The 20,512-nt window shown below is 38.8% G+C and overlaps 1 protein-coding gene across 1 annotated transcript in view; it reads right to left on the reverse strand.

Annotated features, from left to right (window-relative positions):
- Positions 1-20,512, reverse strand: part of INTS6 (integrator complex subunit 6) — a 43,764-nt gene that overhangs the window by 17,132 nt on the left and 6,120 nt on the right. The window contains 3 exon segments of the mRNA XM_088522301.1: positions 102-227; positions 1,748-1,934; positions 8,374-8,463. Coding sequence (XP_088378427.1) covers positions 102-227; positions 1,748-1,934; positions 8,374-8,463 — 403 coding nt within the window.

A 20,512-nucleotide genomic window follows, 5' to 3' on the forward strand; every position in this document is an offset into this window, starting at 1 on the left:
TTCAAATCCCAGCTTTTTTTGGCAAGTGATATATTAAGCTAAATTATATTGACAGTTGCCACTGGTTTGATACCAATACGCATGCAAAAATTTCCAAGTACCATCAATTGGTGAGGGATCTGGTCCAGCTTTTTCAAAATTTATTACTACTCCACTCTGCACCTTTTGCACCAATGACTCGAGACACTGATTCAGCATCCTTGGAGAGCACACGCAGTACGATCGACCTAGAAGGAAAGAGCCAAGGTTCAGGCTGCTCTGTGTTCATTGCCCTTACTTAACATGGATCACTCACTGTTGTTCCCCTGACACGTACTGATTACTTAGGGATCATGGATCTAAAGCACCTCCCAAGCCTTCTCTCTTTTTTGTATGCTGTGCTTCCATTGCTTTTGCAAAGCTGGAATACAAATGCAAACATATCCTACTGCATATGGCAGTGACAATTACAGCCATGCTATTTATAGCAATGTGCATTTTAATAAAATGCTGTTATATCCTAACAGTATCACACTATTTTAATAGTATCTCAGTATCTCCATTCTAACTAAGTACTATTTTCACTAATCTGGGTGTCTTCTAGAAAATTTCATACAAAGCATGTGGGATCATACCCTCAGACAAAAGCCACATCTTGAAATTTAGCCACCTGTCTTGGGAATCTTGTCTTGGTTAAAGCAACTGACAAAAGTTTTCCCTTCACAACTGCACATTTTTATTCTTTGCTATATGACTTGTAGGACAGTTATTGCTAATCCCAATTTGGTTTAATGCCTATCATATATTTTTAGAATTACTTCCTCTCAGTCATCCAGTTGCCAGGCTATTCATTTTCACCTCTTTAACCTTTTCTCATACGTCACCTTATTCTAGCTTCATTATTATTTTTACTGATTTATTTTCAAATTCACTATATAGAGAGGCAAAGAAGAAAAAAAGAAGTTATTTTCCTTTGCTTGGTAACAAGCAAGGTAACATTGCAAAGCTGAGACTGTGTTACACGCATGTCATCAGAAATATCTGTTTTTCACCACTTCATGACTTTACCTCAAAGTCTCTATTCATTCATGGAAAATGGGCTCCCCCTTGTGACAGATCAACCCTTAAACTGCCCAGGAATTTCAAACAAAGCAGCAAGAGTGCAGTTTACACGAGTCAGAATGCAGAGGAACCAAATACTTTTGGAATGCTTTTTAAATTCCTCCTCCTGCATTTTACCACATGCCTGTCAATGGCTCAATAAATTGTTATACTTTAGGTATGTGATGTTATCAAAACTTTTTACAAGCAAATTATGAAATTAAGGCCTGAGTTTATGAGCTTAAATATGATATTTAATAGGTTAAGAGCATGGGTAATGATGGAGAGAAAAATGTTGCTTTTGCAGAAATATTCTGCACTTGGCCTCTCAGTGTGAAAAAAAACCCCTCTAAAACATATTTCCTTCACTATTTGGCTACATAGTTTGGCTAACAAAACTGTAGGATAAAACAGGCTTGGTTCTTACAATTTCTAGTTGCAATACTGAAATGCACTGGCAAAGAACAGATTTTCTTTTCTATCAAACTGCTGAAGAAAGCCTGCCCGCATTTGCCCACAGTAGGTTGGACTAAATTAACTGCGACTTCACTACAAAAGCGCCTCCAGTTTCACTCTATCCGAGCTGCCAAGTTTTCGCGGCTCACACAAGAATTCCGACCCGTTTCTTCCCCCAGGGCACACGGGGACCGCCACGGGGCTGGGTTACCTCCCGTGACTTCGCACATGGGCGTGATGGCCGAATCATCCACGGGCACTCCGGCTCCCGGCTCCGGCTCCGCCGCCGCCGCGATGCCCGGCAGGCGCAGGACCAAAGCAAACAACCTCTGATCCCATCGGAACGGCTCCTTAGTCAACTCGCTTCCGGGTAGAGGGGAGTTGAGAGGTAAATGGAGCTGGAAAGGAATTTAAATCTGTGAATATATTGCTTAAAAAAAAAATCAAGGATTCAGGTTACCCTGATGGCAATTCACTGTACACTCAATGTCATCCTAACTGCTTCAAGATATTTGCAATTTGAGGCAGGTATCATATATGCCAAGCCAGACATTCATCAGTTATCAACACTTTTAAGAACATTTTGTGGCAACAGGATGCGCAAACTTGAGAACTGCGAGACAATAGGAAACACCACCCTTAAAAATAGGCAAAAAAGCCTCAGCATCAATAGAACATTTTTCTTTATGATTTCAGCAGCCAGAAAAGCTTAACTGCAGCATTCATTTCTTCAAATCTCCTTTTTTTTTTTTTTTTTTTTTTTTTTTTTCATAATAGGCCCATTCTCAGCTCCAAGTCCTTTTTTGATGCTTCAAGATAAAAGGGACAACTAAATGAAAGATAATGTTAGTCCAAAATCTCTGCAGAAGAAATATATTTTTGCAATAGCTACTCAAAAAAAATGGAGCTGTCGTGGTCATCTACTCCAAATAAGAGCTTCAACAAGCAGACTAATGGGCAGTTATGTTACAGGAACAAGAGGGCTACTCATATCCTTCTCCAAGTGAAAAGGGACTATTCAAATCAACACCGAAAAGCAAAATGGGTTCTCACATGTAGGCAATAGGTAACCTACATAAGAAAGAATTGCTTTTGTGTTGCATCTATCTGGGATGAACTGCATAAAATTTTTAATTTAAAAGATGGAAGATATCATCCAGGAATGCACCATACAAGAGAACATTGCAATTTTGCTTTAATTTCCAGAAGGATTAGTGAAAACAAACAAACAAAAAGTTTCTGAGTTCAAACATATTGAGCTAAAGATACAGCAGTGGTCAGGATATCAGTTATTAACCACTACCCTGGAGAGTGTGATAGAACATCTACCATTCCTGGTGTTGGCAGTACTTTCGTAATTAGTTCACGGAACAAGAGGGAAAAAAAAAATGTTCCAGCTCCTATCGGACAGCACAGGACATTCAAAAGACCGTGGTCTCTTATTTGTACCCATAAACCTCACACAGAATTTAGCAGGAATAAGATGACCAAGCAAAATCTTCAATTAACACAAATTAATTGAAGTGCTAAAGTAGGCTTTTAACAGATAATTCTAAATTTCAGAAGAGAAAAAAAAAAGAGAGAGAGAGAGAGCAAAATGGATCCCTGACTGACGATCTCCCCCGCAGTAAAGCAGGGCCCTGGCTCCATCCAAAGTGCTGCAGACACAAGCACGGAGGAAAAGAAACCCCAAACAATGACTCAAGTGGCACAAACGGTTCCATTTGCCGGCCAGTAACACCAATACCAAATTCAAGGGTTAAACACAAACACAAAAAAAAACCAAAATGAACTTGGCACAGCTGCCAAAACAGACTCTGAAACACCTGACTTAAAAAAAATAAAATAAAATAAAAATAAATAAATCAAATCTCATCTCTATGTGAGCTAGGGAAGCAAACAGGCTGTTTCAAATATTGGTCCATATTCATAAATTTTTTTTAGGGTGCACATTTTTTTTAAATGTGCACAAGCTAATGTGACAAATTGCCTTTGTTTATTTCATACTGGTTAACTGAGGAGTTTGCAACGATCTGCTGATAAGGAAGAAATTTAACTTGTAAGGAGATGAACACGAGTGCGTTGAGCCCCATGATCAGACTGGACAGCTCGCTCGGTTACGTGCCTGGCCTGCCACGGCTTCACATTCATGTTGCTCCTCTCTCATGCAAAGCATCAGCAATGCCTGCCTGGCAAAGGGAACTCCGCTGGAGGAATAGCCAAATTCCAAGCAAGCAGCCCAGCATCCCGTCTGTAAGAGGGGGCAGCTGCAAGTCCTGCGCTATCCGCACTTGGGAATGTTTTTAAAGAATGACACTCACCAAACTTTCCTACAAAACTCTGAGCAACAGAAGAGTAGCATTTACAAACCCTACAGAGCACATTTCCTCTGCGAGACACATAACAACTTCTATCTCTTCAGTAACACGGTTGAGACTGCTGAAGTATATGGAGAAACACACACAAGGATCCCATGGATCCGGCCCAAACCCTCTTCCTAGCTCAGTTCATCTTAAACTACAAAAGTTTGGCTCACCTGCTTACAGCGAGTGAATCAAAATATATACATATATACAAACACACACACATTTTTATTTTATATATAAATATATGTAAAATTTATATGCTTAGTTATCTATAGTTCTCAAGTGCAGGCCACTGTGTTATGTACATATTATTACTAGAAATGTCTTCAGTCTGCAGGAAGGCATGATACACTAGCAGCATCGAGACAAGTGTTCTCACTTCCTTCCCCACAGTTTAATCTAAATTAAATTTAACATTCAAGTTTTCAGTGAAAATACACATTCAATCCAGGCCTCATTCTTCACAGAGTCTAGTAATTCAGCCTTTTCATCTCCAGTGCATTATTTAACGGGTATTACCACAACAACTGACTATCCAAGAGAAAATAAGATGGACTAAAAATGGTCCATCTTGCATCTAATTTGCCTTTCCCCATTCACATATCCCCATGAAAGCAGGCCTGCCTCTTACTCTGCTTTGACTTGCATGTTGGTTGCTGTGAAAAAGACAGACTGAACAAGTGAGAGGGAGCAATGACCTTCAACTTGTTGTCTATCTATCATCACACACAGTACCGAAGACCAGATTTGTTTTAACACTTGCTTGTATGAGCATATATCAGCCCCGCCATCCCAGGATGCCATAATGCTACTTAAAGATAAGTGTTTACCCTATATTGCCCTTCTTCTCAACATTTTAATGTGCTAGAATGTTCGAGAAATTAATGAGAGGTTGGAGGACAACCTGTTGCATGAAGACACCTTGAAGAACCCTGCTATGGGCAGGCAGGTCTTTAAGCACTCATCTATGTGTGCATTCACGTTCATCCTGAGCAGAAGCGCAGAGCGAAGTCCTCCAAAACCACCACTGAGGGCATCCTAGAGCCTCTAGTTGAGTAAGAGCTAGAGCAGCACCACATTAGAGGCCTCTGCAGCAGCAGCACAGGAGCTGGGGAAAGAGCGTAACGCCCAGGTGGGTCTGCAAAGAGACACTTGTCATTCCAAGGGGCAGCACCAGCAAGTCTTTAGCTCTAGGGAAGCACAGCCTGGGAATCCTGGGCAGTATCCCAGGAGCACTGGGACAGTGTCACATGCTAGGACAAGGCGCCCACATGTTCAGTAGAAGCTCAGATGGAAGATAAGGAGCTAAATTACTCCTTTTAGATTGAGCTGCTGAGTCTTATTAGGGAGGGGAATGAATCCCCTCCCTAGGTGCATGATGCTGGTAGAATATAACCAGGACCGGCAGAAATTACTTAGAGTCAATAGCAAAAAATAGTCTGAATGCTTATTTAAACATCACTGTTTATGTCCACTTAATAATGGGTCATAAAAAGTGAAAAAGAACTAGTATGGAATTTCTCTTTGTTTATCAATTCCTGTCTCTACTAAATTTTAGGGGTTTTGGAAAAGAAATCCTAACAAATGGACCAGATGAACACGGATCTTAACATCCTTTGTTGGAATTCCATCCGCATATTCCTCAACATGGATGAAGAAGAACATACCGTGAAAGGGCTTTGTCATATACTTTTGTTGAGCTGATTAGAAATGAGTATTTCAGCTGAAGAACTAGTATTAAAAAAAAAAAAAAAAAAAAAAAAAAAAAGGAAAAACAGCTCCTGATCACTCTTGAAAGTGAGCAGGATCTTGCCACTTGTTACAGTTACTACAGCAAGGAACCCAGATGATTAACCCTTGAAATGATCAGTGTGACAGTTCTGGGATGAAGGATCCAGAGTCTCTCCCAAGACCAGAAGAATGGTAACATACAGAATCAAGAAGGATTTTGCTCATGTCTTTGTGGGCATCATCATGCACAGGAAAACACCAAAGTGTCGAGAACCCAAGTTTCGGTCTGGGAAGGCTAAGAACAAATCTGAGGGACCATATCAGAAAGGACAGCTTCTTCATCTCCTTCTGCCACTCCCTCCTCCCCAAGGAATCCATAGCATGAAATCCATAATTAAGGATGTTAACCCAGCAGTATGAGCCCATCTGTTGAAGTTATAAAGGGAACAAAGAAATGCAGGGAAGAGTCAGGTCCCTACATGAAGCCGACTGCACGACTGATGCTGGGAGCCCCAGCACATTGGTACTGCTGCATTGAAAGTCAGCGCCAAAGGGACAGGAGTGAAAGCCCTGGGAACTTGTACTGCTGGGGATGACAACTGGATGGACCCTAAACACTTCTTTGTCTTCAGTCAGAGGAACCACATCCATCAGAGACAAGGTAGTGCTGGGTGGGGAGGCCCAGTATCCACAGGAATCCTGCTGAATTCTGCAAAGGGCTGGGGAATCTTAAGAATTAGGTTGGAGTTCTGAAACAGAGATGGTGTTTAACTGCTTCACACTGGGGCAAATGACAGAATGTTCGGGTTCCCACAGCGATAAAGCTGATTGCATTGCTAAGAATGCATATGTTTGTGTGAGTGACAGCTCTGAGAACTTGCCTCCTGGTGCTAACCGCCTTCACAGGCTTTCCAAACACAAAATTCTGCCAGTTCCCTTGTACATAAGATTTTAAAATAAAACTAAAATCATACTGTCTTATTTCACAAAAAAAAACTTCACAGGAAGTAAAAACACTTGTTGCTGTATTCACTCAGCAGGCCGGGATCACTTCCAAAGCAACTCTGAACAGTCTTTCCAAAATCAAACCCAGAGGAACAGAACATGCATCTGTAAATGACTGGAAACCTTTGTTGTTGTACAGAATAGCAACTTCTCTATCAGCTAGATCATTGAAAAGAACTAAAATGGCACTGTATAAATTGCACTTTTTCAACCTGAGAAGTGATTGCAAAGAACACTTGAGCAACACTAAAAAAAAATTCTGGTTATCAGGACACATGTTGACAGAGGCAAAAGATCTTCCCTGAAAGTCAATCCCCTTGGATACTTTGTTCCCCTACTCTTTGATAGTTAGAGGTGCCCTTACTTGTAACAGGTACACTTTTCAAAAAAATCTCATTCAGCACTAGGTATAAAATATCCTATAAATACATACAGAAAAACACTCAAAGAATCTTGCATTTATTTTTGCAGGAAGAAACAATAGTGGTTACCATCAGCTTTCCCAGAAGGCGAGGTCCTTTGAATCTGCCCATTTACCACAAAATAATTAATCCACTATCACTTGCCAGGCAGCGGCCTCTCTAGAATGTAGGTTTGCAATCATCAGGACATGAGTGCCTTTTTTTTTCTTTTCTTTTTCTTTTTCTTTTTTTTTTTTGTCATGAAGAACCTCAGTCATGAGGTCGTAAAATACTAGAGTACACACACCTAGCGGTCAGCATTGCTCAAGAGCCAAGCCTAATGCAAATTTAAAAAACAGTCAGAAAATGCATGTCTCAACACAAGCTGCATCAATTTAAAGATATAAATGTGTGACCAAGCGGTTGCCTGAGCGTAAGAAGAAAGTCTTCTTGCAAGTCTAACAGCATGACATGTTGCAGGAGTGTAAAACGACAAACTGTTCTCTGTTTCCACATGGAAAAGGCTGAACCCTTCCTTTAAATTTTAGGACAGGCCTCTGAATATTAGGCCTTTTCTCTGAAAAGGGAAAGAGCTCTCTTCTTTTCCTGCTGCCTGGAGTGGCAGTGTGAGGCAGCCCCATCCCAGGAGAACACCTCCAATTTTCAAGAAAAGAGTCCAACAGTCAGTGTAGTCAGTCACTTATCTTTCATAGACCTTTAATAGCTGCTATTAAAATTGTTCTGAGCCTCAGCTCTGAGGTCGCTAGATGTCTGAACAGGCACATCAGTTTATTGAGACATGATGTTTTAAACTGTTCTACAAATTTAATTTGAGATACATTCTTCAACTCTTATTTTAGATTATAAGGACATTACAATCACTAAACACTGAAGGGACCCCTGTGAAAGGGGTGTTTCAGCTACTCCCTAGTGGCCACATTCTTTCAGAAAACACTGCCCAATTACTTTGGATCTATAAGCAAAGAATTTAGATCTATACCAGTTAAAGATAATAGAGGCTTCACAGAAAACAATTTCATTTGCTGCCATATTTGAAAAGCCATGACCTTCTTTGGTAGAAACATTGTTTCAACGACACAACTAAACAGACCAAAAGTTGCACTACACACTTCCACCAGTAGTCCGTGTGACAAGAAAAAAAAGAGCTATTCAGATTCTTGCAGTATTAATGCATAAAACTATTTCCAATTAAAGGAAAAAAACATGCAAGTTTAAGCAATTACCAAGCGTACTTTTAAAGATCCATTCAAGATCCTACTGTAAGAGCATTCTAATGCAGTGCTTGATATAGTTTAACTGAGGTCAAATCTTACCTCTTCCTGTATCCCACTGGTTGTAGTTAATTTACTTCCATCAGTAACTGTTATAATTATTGCTGGTTCCAGAAAAAAAGGGTTTCTTCCCTAAGGGGAAAAAAAGAAAGGAAGAAAGAAAGAAAGAAGTTACTTCATTTAAAATACTGCAACAAATCTGTAAGCTTCTGTTCAGCCCTTAAACTGCCACTGATACCCACTGGCATAAGGGTGAGGCCCTAAGAAAGCATTTATTCCCATGTACAACAGGTCAGACCTATAAGTTTCTCAGCCTTATTCCAGACTGGCCATATAAAGCTAGGTACTTGCATGCAATAAATGCTTGTGTATCAGGAGAGGTTATCATGGGACTTCAAGAACAGTACGTACTGCAGAATTCAAAAAAAAAAAAAAACAAAAAAAATGCAACTATTGATTTAAAGGAGCAACAGACCTTCTCTTCAGACCAGAACTATTTCTAATTTCCCTTATTGAGTTGATTTTTGTGCTTGATTTAATAGTTGTGTGACCAACTAAAACACTTTCACAGCACCCTGAGATCATGATCCTGTGGTTAAGAACTTATGCTCTATGTATGCAGGAAAATTTTGAACTGAACAGCCCCTATTATCTCCTGATCCAAGCAGCCAGGCATGCAACACCTACGTAAAAAAACAAACACTAGAGAAAAAACCATCTCCCTTCGACAAGAATCACTTAAGACACAAGCATACACAAGGTAAGACCTTCTGTGATCCCACTGACAAAGCTGTTGGACCTGTTTAACAGTAACAAAAAGCCTTGTTCTGCTTTTGGCACCTTCTATTTCTACCACCCAGGCACTAAGGGCCCCCAGTGGCGTTCAAAGGGAAGCAGCACCACGCTGGCTTTCAGCTGCACTGGTTAAGAGGCAGCCAGGGGTGCCACTGTTAAGTGGCAACATCTTTACCATTTACTACAGGCCAACAGAAAAACTTGTGAAACGTTTGCTCAATATTTCTCAAAACTTGGTGAAAATGTTAATATTTCTTAATATAGCACATAATTAACAAAGAAAAAAACAATATGCAAAAGTCGAAATTAAACAGTAAAGGCCAATCTCCTTCACAAAAGGTAAGTAGTAAGGTAAGGTGGTTTATAATCTGATTTAAACAATTACTCAGAATAATTTGAAGACTGAAATAAACTTAAGCTTATTAACTTACGTAAACCCTCAAGAACAGTTATGGTATATTATTCTGCCAACTAGTAGCTCATTCCAGCTGTGAAGTATCAGCTAGAAGCTAATTATGTTGCATTGGAATAATATCTAAAATGTGCTTTCCATCTGGAGGAAAAGGATATTGTTCTCTTCAACAGTGAAGAAATACTTCGATTCTATCACTACTAAATGGTAGCAAAAATAAGAAATGAACTTGTGATTTTTGATTTAGAATGTTACAGATTATGTTCTTCTGGTGCAATTTACAACTTGAAGTATGAATAATAAAAATTCAGCAATAGCTACAACTCTGACAAGACCTATTATCCAGCTAGGCTCATTATCTTAATTTTTTTGGTACCCTAATTATACTCTTTGCCATTTTATGCATCTAAAATCTAAGCTTTAAGTTTAAATACTTCGGACTCAAAATAATTATGAAATTATAACAAATGAAATAGTGATTCTAAATTTCAGCACCAATAACAACATCTGAGGGAGATGTGCTGAATACCAGCTTCAGGCTCAGACTATCTTCTGACTGATTCCACAAGCATTTTAACTGTAAAAGAGATTATGTCTGAGAAACTAAATCAAGAAGGCCAACATAAAAACATATTTACAAAAGCAAGAATCTGTTATTAGAACAAGGACAATGTTCATTTAAAGCCAGAGTAACAGCTCATTTGAGAACATCTGATCAAAGGATCTGTCATTTTCACACATATAATCTACAAATTAACTACACAAACACCAGCAATGCACTGGGGCTGAACACTACATATCCCAGTAAGTATAAGGGAAAGTTTCCCTTGGAAATCCATTCTTTACTAGTTCCGTGTGAAAGAGAGTATTTTTAGTTCATTAGTTCATCAGTACATCAGAAATACAAAGTAGCATTTAAGAGTCAAGTGAAGAGAGTCGAGTTCATCTATCACCTGCTCAATTCACAACGGCATGCAATTCAGAAACATGAAACGAGTATCTATGTTCCACCTAAAAGAGCAGACGCAATAAAAATATATAGCAAGGAGGAAGAATTTCAGCTAAAAGGTCTATGACTGAAGTTTGCTATTTTTCACCAAAAATGTCAATGTCGTTCACTTTTGAAGGAGATCAGTGATTCCTGTGGCTTATCTTTTCACCTTACCCAAAACAGGCAAAAGAAAGAGAGAGGGAGAGGGAGGGAGAGAGAGAGGGAAAGAGAGAAAAACTTATTCACAGAATTTATCAGAATTTAGAAATATTTTAGTATTTTGCAAAAGGAAATTCCAAGACTTAGGCACATCACCTTTATATAAGCTATATCACTTTTATCAATTACTGTTCACAACTTTATTTCTCATTTCAGGATAATCACATTATTTTCCATTCTCGTTTCTTTTGAAAGATACTGCTATAATAAAACACTACAAAATTACAAACACTACAAAAATACAACGAACTGATCACCATGAGCTTTTGTTCATTTCAAAAACAAAAATAATCCAACATCATTTTTTTAGCAGTGTGCAACATTCCTTAACAGGAAAATGAAAGACCAAAAAGTGTGAAGCACATGAAATGCTGAGTTCTTTAAGCAGGGTAAACATCCTCACCCAGCCTCAGTATCAATGCCTTGCTCGCTATTTATCTCGGCTTATTCTATTTATCTGCACATGAGCAAGACACTTCTGTTTCTACGTTATCTCTCCTCAGATAGATTATAACCATTGTCAGTGTCTAGAGTCTAGAAACTCAATTGCTGCACTTAAAGCATGGCAGTTTACTCAAGCTGCAACAAAAGCGAAGGCAGTTTCAAGCAGTCTTTTAACCTTTATTTGCTTATTTAAATTGTATTTGCTTAAAAACAAGTACATTGAAAAAGCTAAATAGTATTTTTCTTTCTGAAAATTCAGTGGCAACCAGCTTCTATAGGGACTTCAGTTAAAGCAGCTCATTTGTTATTTATCTTAGTTCAAACTGCTGCTAGAGTCATTTGGCCACAAGCTCCTTTGAATGTTCCTCCTTCTGAGGCTTCTTGCAATGGTGAAAAAATGTACCAGGGAAAAAGTGATAGTTTGTTTTTTTTTTCACTCACCTACAATTTATCTTCTCAAGAACTGATACACAATGAGACAAAACTTGCAAATGTTTCATTTTGAGAGAAAGCCATTTGAAACTAGCAAGTATAAATACCAGGGCAGGGATTCAAAGCCCTAACTAACATAACTGTTAAGCAAAAGGGATTATTCTGAACAATTTGGTAGCTCTGTAACTCTGCAACTCAGTTTCATTAGTCACCACTTTTTTCTGTCCTCGGATGAGGTAATTCTGTGGCCACATAAAATAAAAGAAGCGGGAGCCGAGGACGTTCCTGGGATGCTCCTGCAACAGGGAGTTCTCTCTTGTCACAGTAACGGGCTCACCCAGGCCAACCTGAGCCTTAGATTGAGCCAGAAGTGCTTGAAACTATCAAGTGACAACGTGGCATGGTTAAAATTGCCAAAACTACAAATTTGCTTTCATAAGCAGGTAGATTTACTAACTAGTTTCAGGATGATCCACAGATACTTTTCATAGTGCATGGATAAAGCAATTAAAAAGCAGTTGTGGTCTCTGGATGTCCATATACAGAGCATACAACAGGAGAAATTTGATTTAAGACTATTGTTATCTCACGCACACAGTTAAACATTACTTTCAAAGTCAAAAGTGTTCAAAAACTTAAGAAATAACTGGAATAAAAACATGCCTTAAAGAACAAGTCAAAGAGACTAAAAATTATTGGCTCAACAAGCATATCTGAAAGAATAATAATAAAAAAAAAGGATTCAGTTGAGCAAAAGTTTCACACCTAAGGAATTCACCTTTGGATCTCACTCACTTCCTCTTATTTTCACAAGTATCAGCCCTAGCAGCCAGTAAGGTGAATTTAGTTATGTGACTAGGAAGTACTGAAGCGCACTACCAGATTTTACTTTTTTTTTTTTTTTTAATTAACAGGCAGGGATTCTCATAATTGATCATGAGAATCTGTGAGCAATAACTGCTCAAAAACAAGAGGTTTTTTTTTAAAAAAAAAATCTAAAAATTGCAGAATTACAACAGAACTGTTAACTTTAATTCTGGAGGATTTGTATCCATAACAGGGACTCTAAACTGATAGCAATTTAAAAACAATACCATAAGACCAAACTTGAATTTCAGTAGTCTAAATCAATGGTGAAGCCTATCCCGGTAATATGTTGATACTCCCTTTTACACCCCAGCAATTTCAGTCATGTGTTTGCAAAATTATGAAATGTTTAAAGCACTAATTTAACATTTCATTTGTTAGCAACTTCTTTGCAATTGCTGAAGGCAGAGAACTGCTAATTGAGCACAAAGAGGTAGGCAAGAATCACCCCATGCTCTGACAGGCAGCTCCATAAAAGCTACAGTGCCTTGTTCAGCTTATCTGCTCCACTTACATTTTTAGCAGCTTTCGTTACTGCCCATTATTCCTGCAAAACCAATCAATATAGTCACGGAGAGCTGTAGATCCAGTTTGATTTTAGGCTTTTACCTCACTGTTTCCCAACCTCCAAACACAGCTGAATACATCGGGATCTTATTACTATTTTAGTGAATATAAAATTTGCTATATGACCATTACTAGAAGCTACTTCGCCCTTAAGTTTTTTTTAATATATGAATATATGCAGCATGACTATGCACATACACAGTACTCAGAGATGAATAAGCTTTTAGCTCAGCAGAATAAATTCCCTCCTGGTACTTAATATGAAGCAAAGTGTCTGTGAGCAGCAGCTTTCCCAGAGGAAGCCATGCTGCACACCAGCTAACACTTAGCACACGCTGTGGTACTCGCTGCTCTTCCAAAATGCAAGCAAGAATATGCCGGAGGGAAAAAGAGCAGAAGGGAACCAGGGTGCAGCAGCACTGAAACCTTTCTAGCATACTTATAGTATCCAAGATGGGAGGTTTGTGCCCTCCTGTCCTTTCAAGCTCAGTGGGTGGCAGTACTGCCTCACCCTTAAAGGGAGGTTTCAGGAAGAACACAGGTAAATTAATCTCCTACAAGGGTAATCTGAGAGCTCCACAAGGACTTACTATTCCCAAAAGAGGAGAGTTTCGCTGCTTGCTGAGGAAGTGGCTGCTACCCAGAATACAAAGGACAGCAGAGCTTGCCAGGAGCAACAAGCGCAGCCCTCGGTAGTCCCAAGAACCACAGAGACCTGGCTCCTCTTCACATGCACCCATGTAACCAAGCCATAAGGAGCCCAGACGTGGGGCAGAAGAACAAACTCTGGAGTGCCAAGGAAAGGAATTGGTCTGGTGGATGCTGAGCGAGGCCTGAAGGAGCAGCCCACGTGACAGGGAGACTCAGGAGAGCACCAGCTCCAAGTATCAGCGCTGATTCACAGGAATGGAGCTAACAGGGTTTTCATCACAGCTTTAATCCCACCAAATGAACTTTCACAAATTGATGTTTGGCTAAAATGGTGTATTGAGGGCTTCTCATCAACATAAATTTTCATTTTTACTTTGTAATTGTGAAATTAGCCAGCAGAGGGGGCACAAGTTAGTAAAATACACCCTTTTATGTGCTAATCACATGTAACAGGGAGATTAAAAGACCTGAGGACCTCTGTATGAACAGTCTCAAAATACGCAGACACAGCAAGTACTTTTTTTTCTACGAGTGTCATAATCAAAAGGTAAAATAACTGCATTAACACAAATTAGAAGTAATCAGTCATGGCACTCTACACTCTTGATATACCTCTATATTTAATCCAATAGTTAACTACTACTGAAAGGAAAAAAGATTATATTATTACTACAGTTTTATCTTTTTTTGTTCCCAAATGCCCTTATTCTATTTCACTGACATTTGGAAGCCTTGGCCACAATCATTCAACTGAATTCCTCTCCCTCCCTTTTTTTTTAAAGGGTTGGGAAGAACTGTTTTATCTTCTTAAAAGTGAAGATTTAAGCAACACTCTCCTAGAATTTAGCAGAGTCTAATACTTCCATTAATCGTTCTTTTCTCCAAAAGAAATGGAGAGTGCAGCTCAAGCAGCCTTGACTTCTCCACTCATTCACACTCTCAAAGTCAGGGTATCGATCCAAAGGATTTTGCAGCCACAGTGGCCACCACAGAGGATCTTCCCTCTATGAAGTGATTCCAAAACCTGCATTCATTCGAGTACAACCATCTTTCACTACAGGTAAGATTAAAATAGGCAAAGTAATTTTTCATGTCCTAGGCAATTCTTCTTAGGTAACTACATTACCAGTACTAAGAGTTGCTCCAATATCCAAGACGTGCAATAATCACAGGTTCTTTATGGGCACACCTATGTAAGGTCACAAGACAGCTTACACAGCTGGCACTTCATCCCCTAGTGACACTACCAATTACCTGGAGATTAAGCAGTTTTTGCATATGCAGTTAGAGCACCACTTCTGCAGATCGATTAAAGTTTTCTACATTTCAAGTGATAGAATAAATGAATCGCAGGCTTAAACAAAAGCGGTAATAGGAGACAGGTTTAGCAAAAGGTTCTTCAAAACGTGGTGCAAGTGCAGCAGCAGAGGAGACACGAAGCTCACCAGCACAGCAGCTACACAGTGTGAACGAAGGGAGCGTTCCTGAAACCGCAGCCTTGCTCGCGGTGCAGGCTGCACAAGTAACATTTAAGAAGAGATTACAGGTTGTTGGGATGGATGAAATCCCAAAAGATGATAAAGTAACAAGACCACATCTCATGGCTGTAGCAAACACTTTTAAGGTCTATACTGTTATTCCTCAGTTTGGTGCAAACTATTTTATCAAGTGAATGAGAGCCAGAACAAAACAGTGAATTGCAAGACCCTTAAAAGGCTGTCTCCTGATTAGAGAATGAGGGGTAAAGGACTATATAAAGCTATTAAACTGAAAATTAAAAGGGACACATGCTTTCGGCAACTATTTTATAATTAAATCAATTTTTAGACCAACAAAATGTAACATTTATGACTTCGATTAACTACTAAAGCTCCAAACACGTCATCTTACAATGTCTTCTTAGCCTGGGAGCCTTACAGCAAAAGTTAAGATCAAATCAAGTATCACTTACTATAGGTAAAAGGGTTATGGAGATAGAATAGATGCCTAAGAAAAAACATCCTCAACCCTTCGTTTCCCACCCCAAAATTACTTATTTATTTATTTAAGCATGTAAGCTTCTTGCCTTGCCCAAGTTTACATTTTTTCTATTCACTGCATATCCATCTAGAAATGTGCAATACAAAAACTCTGTGATCAGTATCATTTTTATGGAAGCTTCTGATTTTACACATTCCAGATTTCCAAATTTGGGAACCTGATTTGAAACTGAATATACTGCTTAAAGTCTATTTAACTACCTGTTGTGTAACTCCAAGTCTAAAATGGAGATTCAATCCAAGAGAGAATCATTTTGGAGTTACAAAATCCCCATGCTGATATGTATATGTGTGAAAACAGAATAAACGTATGTCAAGGAACAGACCAGGTTCATACTACATTCAAACAATACAGGAATGATGAGCAGAGAACAAAACTTAAAATATCGAATTTCAAACCCTAAGACTTACCAAAAACACTGGGACTAATCTTCCTAAATCATAGCTTCAAAAATGCCACTTTCATATAAAAGTTTGTCCTGTTTCTTTCATCTACGAACAAATTTAATTGAGTTCTAAATAACATATTATGTAAGTTTTGATTAACTTCTAAATGCTCTAATTTAGATGAGGTCCTTGAAAACAATTCAGTCCTTAAGACTTTTACAGTTTGTGGCAGTAGTGCATTACTTGCCATCATCAGAAAAATGTAGAATGGACTTCGTCCATAGCAAACTGTAGCACATAACTGAACAGAGAAGAACAGCAATAATCTGAAACTAATATTTTAAACACATAAGCATTCATGTGACAGACTTACGATAATCTTAAAAATGAAAGAAGTTCAACTTATTTGCATGAAATTAATTGAAATATTTATAAACAACAAAATGACTGTAACCATATATGGGACTTCTCTAAAGCAATAGAAGATGTCACTTAAAAAAAAAGGACATCTTATCAATTAGTTACAGATTAGTAAATGAATCACTAGTAGAATCATTCTGAATTTGGATAAATCAGCTGACTCATGGAGGCTTACAAACTTACTTGGAATCTAAGGGGCTGAATTAAGCAAATGCAAGCTGCTTAAATATATATATATATACACACACACACATATATATATTTGAGTTTATGTAAAGTTAAGAAAAACAAATGCTAAAATAACCAATCCAGATCCAACTCTAATAACTTTATCTTTAAAGTCAGACCCAAAGAATCTGGCTTTCAAGATTATTTTGATCATATTTCCTAAAAATATTTCTGAATGTTTTCTTCCAAAAATAACTGACCTTCTCGTGCTTTGGACCAAGTCCTTAATTATGGCAGCCTTTCTGCTTCACAGCAATGACTTGATGACTTTACAGAGTGGGTCCTGGCTTGGGCAGCAAAGTTCATGGCACTAAATCAGGCCTGTGTTCTCCACACACTAGAAAAGGGCAAGCTTCACTACTGCCAGTTTACGCCGAATAGTGAAGCACCAAAAAAACTACAAGGCAAAAAAGCCGAAGAGAAGGCTGCGTACAAATATTTTGTTGTTGTTTTTGCTTTGTTTTCTACGGAAATATCAACTCTGAGCAGCCTGAAGGTGGCAAATTGATGCACGACAGAGAGCTGCCTCCACACTCCACCCTGATTCTCTCCTGGAGTTTGTGGCCACTACAGCCAGAGCAACTTAATGTTACAAAGCAGGTTGTGAGCCAGCACACCCCCTGGCCCAGCACAGAGCTACGGGAACCAGGCAGCCCCCTAATACCACATCACAGGCACAACTTGCCTCTAGTTTAGCACAACTTCGACCTCTTGAGGGGGCCATGAGCTCAGGAGAGGAGCAGAGCTAGGACAGCAAGGAGATGGATACCACTTCAGCTGTCTTACCAACAGTAAAGCCAACATGTGGGATTCTTTGGGTGGAAAGAAATAGCCACTTTTTGCTCATGCTCTGTACACTCTAACAAAAGCAAAAATGTCAGTCTTAATTCCCATGACAAATGTGCTGGATTTGTTAAATGTAGCTTTTGACTTGAGGAGACATTGACAAAATGCAGAGCATATTCAGATCATTTATCCTCGGTCATTACCCCACTGGATGAAATCAGATTAACACCCTGTTGTCCACAAGCAGCAGCAACTACGGGTAGATAGAAGAACACTTAAGTTGAGGAAATTTAGAGTGACTGCACTCCAAGTGTAGTCATCATGGTGGACACCACCTGTGATTACCCAGGTGAAAGCCTCCCAGCCAAGTCCAATATGTATATTCTTCACTTACAGTCTCTATCACAGCTCCTGCCATGCATTTTTTTTAAGAGATCTCTGATATTTATATGATCTTTATGATCTATATCAGACATAATCAACACTTTATTTGTCTATCACACTACCAGTTACCTATCACTGCAGAGTTGCAAGACCCACCCTTGCTACCCATTTTTAGCAAACCTGCAGATCAGGTTTTTGACAAATCTGTTGTCCTCTCACGTAATCAGAAATCTATTCGGTTTCCAAACAAACTCTGTCAAGTTTCCTGATTAAATATCATGCCCTACTGTCAGTGACTTCCTACCTGCCTGCTTTAATTCAGCTGTAGGCACCAACCTAATTTCCCACTGGAAAAAATTAGTCTTAAATCTGTAGTGGACTGTAGATTTATATAAGATGGGGCAAAACAATTAACTTAGCATTGATGCTCTCTCTAGAAGGAGAACAACAGGTGCTCAGATAACAAATACTTGATTTCTCATTACTGTAAGACTGGAATTGTCTGTACAAAACATTTGTGAAACATCTCATCCATTAGGGGTCAGTTTCACAGCATATCCTTTCCATCTTAGTATAAAATAAGATACACAGGCAAAAACAACTTACAATCCTATATGCTATCAACATTCAGAATTATGACAGCAAAAAATGTCAATAGGTAGGAAACTTTTTTTTTTTTTTAATATACACCAGAGATCCTCAGATCACAGGATCATCTGCTGGGTCACTAGCTAGGCCACCTTCTTTTGATACACAACAAAGATTTATCCTAAACACTCCAGTGACAATTATCTCCTATCTCAAGTATTAACTTTTTTTGAAAGGAGAATAGTCTATACTTTGGATAATTAAAATTAACACCCTAATCATGCAATGCAAACAACACACTGGGATAGTTCTGGATTAGTCAGATACTAAAACAGGATCACAAATTATATTAAATTCTGCTCTGTTGCATAAAGAGCAGCCAAAAAGAACATGGAAAAAAAAAGGGTCATGTGAAATGATGCTAAAAATCACTGCATGAAACAGAAACATTAATATGTTCCTTAAGCAGGAGATGTAGATATTGAAATATTCTGTGAACTGAAAGACCCATTCTGTTGTTAAAGGTGCACAATGTGTTACAAGAAGAAAAATGTAACAGAAAGCAGGAGACTCCTGCAACACAATTACAGTTTCATCTGAACCTCAGCTGGATAAGGAAAGTCAGCAGTAAACATAAATAACATTTCTTCCTTTCTCTCTTCAAGCTTCATCAAATATGGACCCTCAGTAACAGGAATCCAAGGCTTAAAAATCGTAGCACTTCAGTAAGTAAAAACAAGCCTAAAGAGACTAAACAAAATTATGTGGGGGCTGGGGGGAAAGGATAAACACTCTTGCTTCACAAGGTAAGGGATCTCTCAGGGCTCTCTATCTGTAGATATTTAGGTATCTATATGCTTAATCATCCCTGCCACGACCAAAACATAAATAAAAGCTTTCACTTTGCTTCTCTGCCTCCCTGGCATTTAGCTGTGATGAAGCCCAAATGGATGTCAAAAGTCAAAGCTGCTTCAACTAGAGGCCACCTACCTTTAAGCACCTAAGAAAGTCACAATATCTGAGGCGTCACTGATGAACTGAGACTGATTTAAAAAAAAAAAAAAAAGTCAGGGCAAGAGCTATAATTTTGGCACTCCAAACTGTGATGCCAAAGATAACACCTAGGTCACCACCATGGCTGCCCTTACCTCGTCTTTACAATCAAACCCACAACTAACATATTAAGATAATTATTATTAATTCCCATTCCAAATCAACCTTTATTAAAATACTGTACACTTAAAGAACAAAAATAGCCAAAGTATCTTTGATTTTCAAAACTTGTGGAAGTTCCTTCCTTATTTCTGTTAATGACACAGACTGATGAAATCAAGTCGACCAAGAAAAAATATTTTGTGAAAGCAAACTGGCAACAACGTTTGCAATGACTCCCATTAAAAGACACCATGAAACAAAGTTTCCTAAAAATTAAATGTTTCCAGGAGTGGGCCACTTAGCATGCCTAAAGGCTACAGTCACAAGAAAAAACGACAAAAACCCACAATCAGAAAGATTCACACTTCTAAAAGCGCTTCACATATATACCTATATACTAGAGAAGTAGGGACTACACAGGTTTACATTAAGACCATTTCTAGTCCATATAAAATGTAAGACTATGAAAACTCCCTTCCTACATGCATCAGAATACATTGCTTTCTGAAGTGACCACTACCATTGGCAGGGCCTGAAAGGCAAGCCTTCCTATTTTCTGTTGAATTTCTCCCACCTGGTTTAGTTGGGGAAATGAAAGAAGGGAAGGGGAGCAGAGCGGCTCTGGAAAGTGCAAAACTGCCTCTTCCACCACGGAAAGCAAACTGCCTGCGCAGCAGAGCCAGCGTGACAGAGCAGGAAGCGCTAATCTAAACTCTGGCTCCAAATTTGGATGTACGCTCCACACAGGCCATTCCAGCGCGGTGTTTATGACCCTAAAACGCCAAGACAAAAGTCATACTTGGGATTTTGACTTTG

This window comes from Tinamus guttatus, unplaced genomic scaffold (assembly GCF_059628265.1).
Source record: "Tinamus guttatus ecotype Peru unplaced genomic scaffold, ASM5962826v1 Tinamus_guttatus_pri_ptg000150l, whole genome shotgun sequence".
NCBI classification, from domain to species: domain Eukaryota; kingdom Metazoa; phylum Chordata; class Aves; order Tinamiformes; family Tinamidae; genus Tinamus; species Tinamus guttatus.